This window comes from Galleria mellonella, unplaced genomic scaffold, assembly GCF_026898425.1.
Source record: "Galleria mellonella isolate WM207_F2 unplaced genomic scaffold, CSIRO_AGI_GalMel_v1 utg312, whole genome shotgun sequence".
Taxonomy (NCBI): Eukaryota; Metazoa; Arthropoda; class Insecta; order Lepidoptera; family Pyralidae; genus Galleria; species Galleria mellonella.
The window spans coordinates 10,577,922-10,590,850 of NW_026442074.1; the positions used below are offsets into that span (position 1 = coordinate 10,577,922).

Genomic DNA, 12,929 nt, shown 5'->3' on the forward strand with positions numbered 1-12,929 from the left:
TGCTATATATATATATATATTATATTTAACTATAAAGCAAATAAAAAGCAATAATATTTTTGCTACAAAGAAAAATATTTGCTATTAATTTCTTTTTCATTAACATTCTATAGAATAAAGAATCTCTTAGAAAAAAAAAAACATCAAATCACAGAAATTTTATCATAGCTTCATAAAGGTGTCGATTGATAACATTTGTTAGTCTGCCCTATCGAAACATCGTGTTGAATTTTTTATACGCTCTAATATAACATTATTTACAGAATCAGGGATCAAGCTCCCTTACCATTTTACAATATGTTTCAATATATAATACTTTCTAAATCGATAAATATAATACATATTGATTTTCCAATCCTTAGAAGAAGAAAAAAAAATTTTTACATTATATTAATATGGGAGTTAATCTTAAAGAGAAGGAAATCTTATATGGGAGTCGAGGATGCAAATTCTGAATCGAGAGACAAACAATTTTGAGAGAGATTTTGAGAGTGCACGCTACTCCGTAAGATAAATAAACTTGTCTTGGATTGATATAGGCGAATCATGTTCATTATACCAATACAAGTGACTACAAACTCGGAATACAGCTACCGAAGCTAAGATCGAAATATACTAACTCATTCCACTAATAAACAGAGATCATGTGCTGGATATTACCAAGCTGTAGTGCTGGCAGATTAAATAATAATTCTTAGGAAGACATTTTTCCTTGACCTTGGCTCGCCTGCTCGAATTGGTCATTATATTAAACATACTTTTCAAATAAAAACTGATAAAGTACAAGCAATACAAAACAGCGATAATGCCGCCCATTGTTTTCTCATTGTGATTATTTCTTGTAATTATTTATATTTCTAATAAGTTTACTATTGTAATCTTTTGGAGGAAACAATAAAGAGTATCTATCTATCTATCTACAAAACAGTCAAAACGCTTGAGCACTACTGTTCCGAATTTGCGGCCATATAACCAATTATAGGTTTTCAAAACGTTCCACTTATACAGAGTGAAATCGAAATCATAGATCGCATGTAAAATGAAAAACCTAAGCCACGCTATAAAATATATTATGCCAGAAATTCCGTTAATGAAAAAACGACTAAAACTTTTGGGGTTTCCATACTAAGTTAACAATTGGATGCGACATATTGGTATGAAGGGCAAAATATTACTCGTGACCAATTTTCCTTTGAAAAAAAAAAAGTTCGGTTTCACTGATAAAACACTCCCATAATAGGAAGCTAATGATTTCGACTTCACCTTGAGAAATAACTTATATATGAATTATTATAAACAAATAACTTGTATATGTATTATTAATTAAAATTATACCTATCGCCTTTTAAAATGAAACACTAAACTTTACACGGTGCCAGGACAGTAGCGTCTCGTGGGCTTTCATTGCAAATTCATATCGTCATAGTCGTAGAATACTGACGGATCTTTATATGTAATCTTCGTCAGATCCGTCAGTATTCTACGACTATGGCAATATTTCGGAAGCTATCACACCATCCTTACTAATACTCAAAAATGAGAGTTTTTGTTACTTTTGAACATCTAATGGCTGAACCCAACGCACATACTGCTAAACATGAATCTCGCACCATAAGAAGAAGACAGCGTTACAAATTATCATAAAATTTGTTATACACCTTGGATTTTAGGATATAATGATACGAACTTAAAGTCATAACTAATAATATCATGAATATAAAAGTGAGTTTGCTTATCATCTTTTAGTGTCTTAACGGTTCAACCAATTTGAAATCTCAACTACGCTCCTTGAGATAAATTATTCTTTTTCACGAATACTATTATCATTTGATTTCAGCTTAGTACGAACTACAACGACAAGACTACGTACGACAATGTAATAACTCCCTTCAACCAATTCGAGTCAGACAATTCTTATTCCCACTATTTATCTATTGACAGATCAATGAATAAAGGGAATAGGTATTGATTTATGAACCGTTTCCATTTTTATTCGAATCCACTCTACAATCCTAGTACTGACCCACGGTATGATCATTTTCTATATGTACTATCTGACTACAGTTTAAAGCATAATATAAACTAATATTATTAGATAAACCACAAACATGTACATAAAATATTATATACGTAGTTAAACTCACGTGTATACAGGTGCAATAATAGAATCATAAAATTTTTATAGATACAAGTAATTTCACTTATAAAGATTAATTCAAAATTACAAGCTAGAATAAATATGGAACAGTCACGGGAATACCCCGTTAGAAATATTAAAGTTCTTCATACTTTCAGAGCATAAACAAAATTATATTAACATACACTTAAACCAGTGTTAAAGCAGTGAAACTAAACATTCCCCACATAAATATGGATTTATAAACGACAAAATATTTTATGCCTCTCATTTTCACTTTAATATAGTCACCACATCTAGCTGTCAGTATAAGAAGTAGGAAATAAAAAAATTGTGTCGCTTTTGAACCCATTTTTCACAAAAAAGTGTTCAGTTTACTCCCTAAAAAAAAAAAATAAAATTTACACTCAGTATAATAAATATTATTAAAATTATATTAATTTTGTTTAATCGAATTTTCACCTGTATACACATACAATGTAATAATGAAATTATTATTATAAACATAACACTCCTGAATGTAATAAGTCCATTTAAAATCTAAAATCTTAAAAATATTTAAGCATTAATAGTAACTTTAAAATTACACAACACAAATTACATGTCTGAACCACAATAATATAATAAGCTAATAGTCAAATTGATCATCTAAATTTTTTATATTATTTTTAACACAAATATTAATTTTATTTAAACTTAATTAAAAATAAATTGCAAAAAAACGCTAATCCGAAAAGTATGAACTTCACGTTCATTCATATTAAATTATTAAGAAATGCATTTCTTTTTTTTTTTTTATTCTTTTTTCCAACTGTATTTCAGATTAACGCCTTTTATACGTGCATTTTATATTGCTTTAATATTTTTCTTTTAACTCCCCAAACAATAATTACCAATAGTTACTTTAGTTTTTACACATTATTTAGGCACAATTCACATTTGGAAACTAGTTCTAGCTTTCTAGACCTACATTCCATTTTCAGTAGAGATATCCATATTATATTAATAGCTGCCATAATTACTCGTATCTATTCATTAAAATAATAATTACATAGTATATTATTGTGATTACTAAAAAACTATAATATTCTGCAACATACGTAGTTTAAAGTAAACAAAATAAGCAATGTTTTGTACAAATGGTAATACAAAGTCAATATATCTTTCTAAAACTTCTCATAAAAATTGATTACTTTAATAATTTAATTAATATTTTATCCCGGAATAAACGGCTTTGAAGCAGTAAATGATCATATTGCAAAATAATGTATCATAAAATATTTTTACAAGTTAATTAAATAAAAATATGATTAATAATGGGTATCCCCACCGAATAATACAATTAACACTTAAAATGTCTACACTTCGAATAGTTAAAATACAGTATTATATAACTTCAGTAATACACTAACCTAGGAAGGGCAAAGAACTGTGATGGATACCAGGACATTAAAAGGACATGTGATTTTTTTTTTACATTTATTATAATATATGCTACAAAAATGTAGTATAATCAAATGAAACCTTTTCTAGCATTGGTACCAAACCGAAGGTAGTAGGACTTTCCGGTGCACAGTGTAAAACAGTGTATTTAAAAAATATAATGCAATATAGCGCGATAGAAAATAAAGTTATGGTTAGACTCTATCACGAAATTTGAACCAAAATTATATTAGTTAGCTGATTACCTGATATTATCCATAATCCTAGAGAACTTTTTTATTCTCATAGAATATATAGTATGCTGCATTTAATGATACATTAACATACCAAATATAAAAGAAATACCTATATTCCGCTAATTATTAAACAATACGCTAATAAAAACACACAAATACTAAAATACAACCTTTTGTTTTATTTAAAATTGATCTTGAAACTATTTTATAAGACTATTCATTAAGAGTTGCTACGATACATTCAAACATAGTTCAGGTCACATGTTTCTGGTACATCCTGATAACCATCATTAGAAAGAGATGTGTCTGAATGGACAGCCATGGGAATAATTATAACACTCGTAGACTCCGAATCAACTACTAAACATTCGAATCACCGCGGTATATTGTCACTGTGACGACTCGAATCATAGTGAATGCGTACTATTACCCCCGTCACCATTCAAATACATATAGTGAAACATGGTATTTGTAACATGTATATTAGTGGTAAAGAATATCGGGACAACTACACACTTACACATGTTGTAATACTATATGTACCAAAAACATGTTTGATACATGTTATATAACTACATGTATCAAACATGTTCTTGTAGTATGTTGTATATAGTAAAATTTGGTATAATTACTGATTATGATTGAATTATATATAGAGGCAACGGAGATTTAGCTATTAAATAATAAAATAGACAAGTCTATGTAAGCCTTGTCCATTTTATTATTATTATTTTTTTTACATTGTATTATTTTAGTATATACTACACAATACAGAATTCTCTTTTTTGGTATTGATATACTCTTATTGAGAGAAGTAAACATTATAGTGATCTTCGAGGGAGATTCTTTCTTATGATCCTTTTTTTTGGGAAGTAAAAGGTGCCTATTTATGCTTCCTAATGCATAGTCTAATTGTTATGAGAATAAAGAGAGCCTCCTTAATAAGAACTATATTGACGATTGCTTTTCAAAAAATATAATAAATTTAAAAATTTTAAAATATAGCATTCGATTTCATATTTTACTTTTAAATAAGTACAAAGCACAGAATTTTTGCCTGCCAGTAAACTTTACACAGACAAAGGAACAAAACAAATAAGTACGTATTCTATATGGTTCGAGTCAAGTTACGAAACTAACATCGATACAATGAAATCAACTATTTTACAACAATTCGAATATATAAACACACATATAGGTGTAACTAATTTAAGATTTACATAAACAAACCTAAATACCATAGACAATTTTTTTTTTCAGGTGACACTATTGAAGATAATTTCCGATTGAACTTTATGGGATAGTGCCTCAGGTCTTAAATAATATATATCGGAACTTTACGATAAGAAATACAATACACATAATCAAATTTAAATTATCTGTCACTACAGTAACTATAAAACGACTTATTCATGATCAACATACATAATTATATATGCAATGTATAAATAGCCAACTATAAAACGCTGTTTAACCGATCAATTTATAATCTATTGAGCATAATATATGTTTCATAAGCCGATATTCGGTCACCGATGGACACGCAAATCTATAATGTTAAAGGTAAAATCATTGATAAAACTAAAGATTGGTGTTAAAATAATAAAAATGATAATTTAAAATTAATAATTACAAAAGAAAATACTCTGAGTTTCGATTGATATTTTGTTTATTAAAAAAATTTATTTAAATTTAAAAAAAAAGTAATTTAAATTTTATTATTTCTTTACTTCCCCGTTCATAATGCAAAGTTTGATTTTTTTTTATTATAAATAAGCAGAGTCAATGCAGTGTACTTTACACATTACAATATTTGTAAAAAAAATCAATAAATAATCAAGTCACATCATAGTAAATTTAATAAATATTCACAGATAATCACTTCACATTAAAAAATAGCCCACAATTGTATTACTTAATTAATACAATAATATATTTAATTATATTTTATTTCACTTTTAACTCTTTTTTATTATTTCTATTTATTTTATAATAACTTTATTGACCACTTGAACGGTATTCTCCTCTCTAAACGTTGAAGTGGAGTTACTTACTTTTTTTTTAATTTTTTATTACAGTATTATTATTAGATACATACAATAATAAATTGTTAAGAATTAATTAATTATATGTAAACCCGATGGCCAATATGTGCATGCCATTTGATGTGACGAAACATAATGGGCATTACTAGAAAATTAACAATATTTCTAGTAAATAAATTTAATTTATATAATTTAAGAAGACGAAACTATATATATACATATATATAACGAGAAATTAGCAAACTCCCTGTGCTTTACCGTTTCTGACAATTATTTCTTCCTTTTATATATATATATATATATATATATATATATATATATATATATATATATATATATATATATATAATACGAATAAAAAATAAACATAAGTTCTAAAAATAGTATAAGAAAAAACTACATCTAAAACACTATTTAATTCCGTAGTTTAAACTAATTAAGTATATTTTTAATTCGTAATAAACTTGCGTATCCATTAGAGTGCCGTTTTAAAATTAATAAATTGACATGAGCACAACTTATGTTACTGTAATATCGTATAGCGCCATGATAATAGACAACGATTTTTATATATGAAAAAAAAACAACATTCAATTATGCATATTTTACACGTGTACGGTCCAAATTATATAAAATACATTTTAATAATAATAATAATATATGTATAAGCATTTAATAAATCTAATAATAATAAATTTAGTATAAACTTCAAATAAATGCTACTATCAAATCAAATCAAATCATATTTATTCGCTTGCTACATGGTACAATAAGAAGTTATATACATATACAGGCACATAACATGCAGCACCCCGCAGAGGTATGCAATAAGTAATATAATTAAAAATTGATTCTAGAGAGACATTAAGCTGTATTGTAATTTCAAACTATATAAAAAAATATTCCCCATAAAAATTAAAAAGAAAATACAATCACTATGTTAATGTTATTATTTTGTTATTTTATATAATTCAACGAATGTTTTTTTTTTTTTTTATAATTCGATTTTGTACAGTGTATTAAGTATAATAATTCCATTGTGTACATAATAAATTGTATTAAAGATTATTTTTATCATATAATTATTTTAATTATATTTAGAATTAAAATAAATAACTCGGTAAGTTTAAAAATGCAATTTCACATAAAAATCGTTGTCTATAAATCAGTTAAAACAAATAGAATTTGAAAATCGACAGTACCATAGACAATTCGACGTTTTGTATACTATATATAGTAAGAGTTACTGTGCATAAAATGGCTACCGGATATCTAAATGTCTACATTTATAATGAAGTCGACAACAGTGGATTTTTTGTGCTGAGACAGGGTCCCTTAGTTTTTTATTTTAATATTCAAATCTCGTGCTGGGCTCAAGACCACCTTAAATACCATAGATTTATTTATTTATTTATTTAATACTTTATTGTACACTTTAGTTATAGAAATATGACAGAGGTAAACAAAAGTACAAAGGCGAGCTTAACTCTGATAGAGTTTTTTCCAGCAAACCCAAAGTGGAAAGGAGCATCAATGTCAGCGGATAGATTATTTATTTTAAATAAATAAATACCTTTTACACAGTTTTTTTATGCAACATAGAATGGCAAACGAGCTGACGACCCACCTGATGGAAAGTGGTAACCGTCACCTATAGACATGAGCAGTACCATGGACATAACAAAGTATACTGTTTCGCCCATGATACCCCCATGCATTGCCATTCCTGTGGACTCAGGTGTTATTTCTCTGTACCCTGTAAATATACAGTGTAACTATATGCACATTTGGCAAACTTAACACCAGAGGGTACTCCCTATCAGTTACCCACTAGATAAACAGAGACATAGGTAGCCAATGCATTATCCAATTACTACGACACACTATTTAAATAATCATTAGAAAAATATATTTTTATATTTCTTTTTAATATAAATTATAATCTGGACTAAGAAATAATAAATTAAATTAACTATAACACATAACACAGTTTGACACATACAAACGATATATTTTTTTATTATTATTTTTATAATTATTATATTATTATTTCAATTTGTAAAAAAAAAAGATGAAAAATATTTTGTAAGTTTTAACAATTTCTACATATTTATTAATTGTAATAAGTTTATCAATTGATTGTTTGAATTTTTCTAAATTCATTCTCTCTGAACAGGCAGAGACAAAAAAATTAATTAAAATAAAATCTATATCAATATACATACATACATATATATGTCAACCCCAAAAAAAAATACCACCCCATAAAATTAGCAATTTCTCTTTTTCAACCCGATTAAAAATAAAAACAATAAAACAACAAACTTCTTTTCACCCAGCACGAAATTATTGCATTTTTTTTTATATAAATTCAAATTTTAATATTCCATTTTTAAATTTTACCATTTTAAATATTCCGCCTCAGTCAAAATAAGTACCAACTATTTTTGTGAACATTTTTTGTTTCTTACACTGGCACTATAAAATATAGACATTAAGAAAACAAAAACCATTTAGTAGTCAACATTAACACTTCTTTAATCACAGCTAAGAAAACTTTATTTTGCCGTAGATTCAGGTAGATCCATATTTTTCACTACATTCTTAATCTATGGTCGTAAATAAAAAATATCAGTATTTCTTATGTTCAACAAAAAGTGTCCACAAAACTGCTAACAACGTGTTCTCGCTTCATCGCGCGTTCGAGTCTTCTAGAATATTCTTAATGTACAGAAGAAGCGTTGGAGAGTAACAGTGGACAGGGTAACTAAGCGCAAATTAAGGTGAACATCACTTAAGTGTTGCGGAGTCTCCCTAATATTAATATATTTATTCCCAATATATATCAATTTAAAAAAAAAAATGTACAACCATTGTAAAGAAGCACTTGTAAATTCCACAAATTTATTTTCAAGCAATACGAGTACCTAACAGGTCCTCCCCTCCCCTTATAATATAAGGCGAAACCGGTCAGAGATATAAAAATAAATATGTGAAATTATAAGTGTTTTTACGTTATATATATCATAAACACGACAAAGTGCCAACAATTACCACATCAATACCACGAAAAGATTATCTTCTAATTTCTTCTTGTTATTTCTCTATCCCTGATACCCCGAGCCCATATAATTACCTTCTAATCTCTTTTTCTTGCTTCTCTATCTCTAATACCTTCTATCAATATAATCTTCATCTTCTAATTTCATCTTTTTGCGTCCCTATTTCTAATACAACAAGCGAATATAATCATATACTTTCTAATTTCTTCTTCTCCCTTCGCTATCCCTGATACCCCAATCCCATATAATCTAACGAACTGTATTCAACATTATTTAACCCAATAATCTTTGTCATAATTTTTTTATACAATTTGAAATGCCAAAAAATCAATGACACAGTTGTATTCATTTTAATAATAAAAAGAAAATATTAATATCACAAAAAACTCCACAGCACCTAAAGTCTTACGCTATACCAATATATATATTACACTACCAAAAACAAAAGTCCTCGCCCGTCTATATCCTTGTGTCGGATAGACGGAACTTTTTACAGTAGAGCCCTTTTCAAAACGGACGATGGTGACTCATATAAGACGACTGATTGTAAAAGTCGCGTCGGAGGAACCGGTTCGATGTGCCGCCGTACAGACCATAGTTGGTCGTGTAATCCTGCCTGTGCAGCATGTCAAGCTGGTCGAGGCTGTGGTGACGCTGCGGTACATGCGGTATAGAGGCTGATCCGTGGCAGCGTGCACAATTTGTCTTTGGATTAGGCTATATATGGTTATGTTATTCGTGACTACAGGTATGTGACTACGTTTAACGAGATTCCTTTGCCTTCGAATTACAAATTTTAATCGAGTGTAGTGACGTCGACATTAAATGTTCCATTTTTAAAAAAATAATACCAATTTTTAAAACGCAATTTACCAAAAAACTTATGCAAATGTAAAAATCTTGCAAAATCTCTAATTTTAAAGATAAAATAAGAGAATGATGCTTTGGAATACATTGAAAATTTTAAATTGCCTACTTTAAAATTATCTTTAACTTTTCAAACTAGCTTCTGGCATGTAATAAATATCACTTTACAATTCCATTGACATTTTAGTAAATGACATAAATTAGGCAGCATGGTCTCTGACCTTAGCGTGTTCCACAACGGAACAAACATACTAAAAAAAAAATAACAAATGACTTTGGAATATCATATCTAGGTAGATATGATATTTTGAAGGTTCAAAATGGACTTCAACTTTAGAGATAATAATCAATTTAGTAAGTTAAAAAGTTAATTTTAAAAAAGGATGGAGACATACTGGAATGTCAAGATCAAAAAGTGGTAAATACAAATATAGTGACTTCAAAATCGGGCCTGTTATTCTTTTCGAACCATATCTCTCTCACTCACACATACCCTCCCTCTCCCTCTCTCTCCCACTCAACCTCTCACCTTTGTCTCTTTCCTCGTTCTCCAAACAGGACAAAGCTGATTCCTTTGTAATTATTAAATTATTACCTCGATTGTGATGGAATCCCGCCGCCCAGCCAGCGTAGTACGCCGCCTTCTGCTTGCCGTGCTCCTCAGCCACCTGTAATTTTAGAATGTACTAGAATTAAGACACGAAAATTATGATACGTATTGACGTAAGAATATGAGGTGAAAGATCGGGAAAAAACCCACACAGTAAAACCACAGTGTAAGAAACAACCAGTAGTCTAACGCCCGTGATATATATCCATTTATTGAGGGACTTGATTATGACAATTTGGGACCAATCGCTACACCCGTACGTACTGACAACTAATAGGGAGGAATTCTTCAGACTGTAACATATCTAATAAATTAATTTACATAATTATATCAAAACTGTATTGCCTGAGACAATGAAGGGAAAAATATGTTTAAACAACGCAAAAGATTAAAATTAACTACATATATACCAAGCACTTGGCCAGCGTTGTATCTCTTATAGAGAGAGGCCTGTTCCCAGTAGTGGGACGTTAGTAGATTAATTATAAGGTAATTTAGTTATTAATGAGGCAAAGATATTGAGAGATGGGCAGCAGCGTCCCCCTTACAACATCACCAAAGTCCAACTGCGGTTGGGAATACGCCCGCTAAGCATGGCAACAACTGCCAAAATCCCCTTTTGGAAGAGGCCTATGTTCAGCAGTGGACAGTAGACGGCTGATATGGTATGATAATGTAATCCCTGATGGGGCAGTCAGAAATACTTGTAGACTGTTACCGTTGTGGCGACCAGCAAGCTCACATATCGTATATAGCTTGCACATATTTAATATAAATATCAGAGGTTCCTAATATATATATATACATATATATTATATATACAATCATACAAAATTCATTAAAAATAACAAAACCAAATTGTGATTTTCGTAAAAAAATTTGGGAATAATATCTATTAAAATAAAAAAAAAAATGTGTATAGAACAACAAATTTAACTTTATAAAAAATAATCTTTTTTTTAAATTTAGAAACATGTTTAAATTTATAATTTGGGACGACTTATTTTTATCCATATTATTTAGACATTAATTAAAGAATAATTAAATAAATTCGGAATTAAAAACTACGACCTACTACTACTACTAAAATGCGAAATATCTATAAATGAAAAAAATACATAAACTAAAACGTAATAGACCCGGAAGAAGAAAATATAAAAAAAAAACAGCACATTTAACATCGACCTAACCGCTAACCGAACAGATAAAAACTAAAAAAAAAAACAACGCTTATAAAACATAAAAAGAGAAGCGTTCGAAATTCAACCTAAAAAAACAATTGAAACCGAATAAAAAGTAACGTCAGCAACAAAAACCTGTGACAACGAGTCACGTAACCAAAGTAACATACGAGTAGCGATGCGCGACTTTACTAAACCGACTACCAATTATTCGACTGAACAAACCATTCGGATTAATCGAATGATTTTCACATCATTCGTCTACTAATTTTATTTCTCCTACTAATGTCAGTCAACTACTAATGTCGTCCGATTACTAATAATATCATTCATTAGTAGTCGTTAATGTATGAGTTGACCAGACCGTTGGAATGTCTCAATTTTTTAACCCTTTCAGACCTGAACGATACGGGCGTGAGTTGTAACTTTAAAAAATTCTAAAACCGCGCGCAATTCATTTTTACGCACGAAGCTGAAATAACATGATAGTGAGATTCTAAACCAGCCAATAGGAAATCATTTTAGCGATTAGGTGGTGCAGTAGTCTCGTGCAAGATGGCTTGGCTCCAAAACACGAAAATATATTTAATCTGTAAGGAAAAAATCTTGGGTCTGAAAGAGATAATGGATAGTAGTGTTGCCAATTTAAATTTAGTAAAAATTACCAAGTGTCGATAAAAGTAAGTACAGTTTTTATATGAAATTGCGAAAGTATTACAATACGTATAATAAAATTGATATTTCATTACTTGGTGACGTTTTATTTTTCGTCGTCGTCTTTACTAAGATAGTAATGTAGTAGTAATGGATCCAGACTGTGAAATGAATTTAGTTAAAAACAGATTCGGAAAAGGGACATTTTTGTAATTAGTTACTAATTACTAAAATCATTCAAATACGGAAATTAGTATATTACTAATTTAGTAGTCGAATCATAAAATTAGTAATTACTAATCATTCGAATAACAAAATAATTCGAATTCGCGCATCGCTACATACGGGTAACGTCAGCAAAAAAAAGCATGTGACAACGGGCCACATTGTCTACGGAACATATGACGTCATATCGCACCATCGTGTCACTGTGCAACCGTAGTCGACTGTTCGAGCGCCATACAGAAGCGGACGACGCGCGTTTGTAGATCGCGTCTGTCCCAGTAGGCTGCCAAAGTAAACAACAATTTAGACCCGAACCCCGGCCAATTGTGCACGCTAACCGTACCATTTAATACTAACATGCAATCTGCAATGGCGAAAAAGGTAACGGCGCACCTATGGGGGGAAAGGGATCAACGATTAATACTCTATAAATCATAAATCCGACCCCACATATTGTTTGTCACACACA

The 12,929-nt window shown here is 29.4% G+C and overlaps 1 protein-coding gene across 2 annotated transcripts in view; it reads right to left on the reverse strand.

The window, feature by feature from the left end:
* LOC113515001 (sex-lethal homolog) overlaps positions 1-12,929 on the reverse strand; it is a 36,734-nt gene that overhangs the window by 6,525 nt on the left and 17,280 nt on the right. Inside the window, exons 7-8 of one of the 2 annotated variants that reach the window (XM_031908456.2) lie at positions 10,386-10,458; positions 7,882-9,600 (exon numbers count right to left, since the gene is read on the reverse strand). In XM_031908456.2, the coding sequence (XP_031764316.1) occupies positions 9,431-9,600; positions 10,386-10,458 (243 nt within the window). In that variant the 3' untranslated portion in view covers positions 7,882-9,430. Of the gene's footprint in view, positions 1-7,881; positions 9,601-10,385; positions 10,459-12,929 lie in introns of those variants that run through there. The other variant, XM_026899114.3, reaches the window with a different exon arrangement.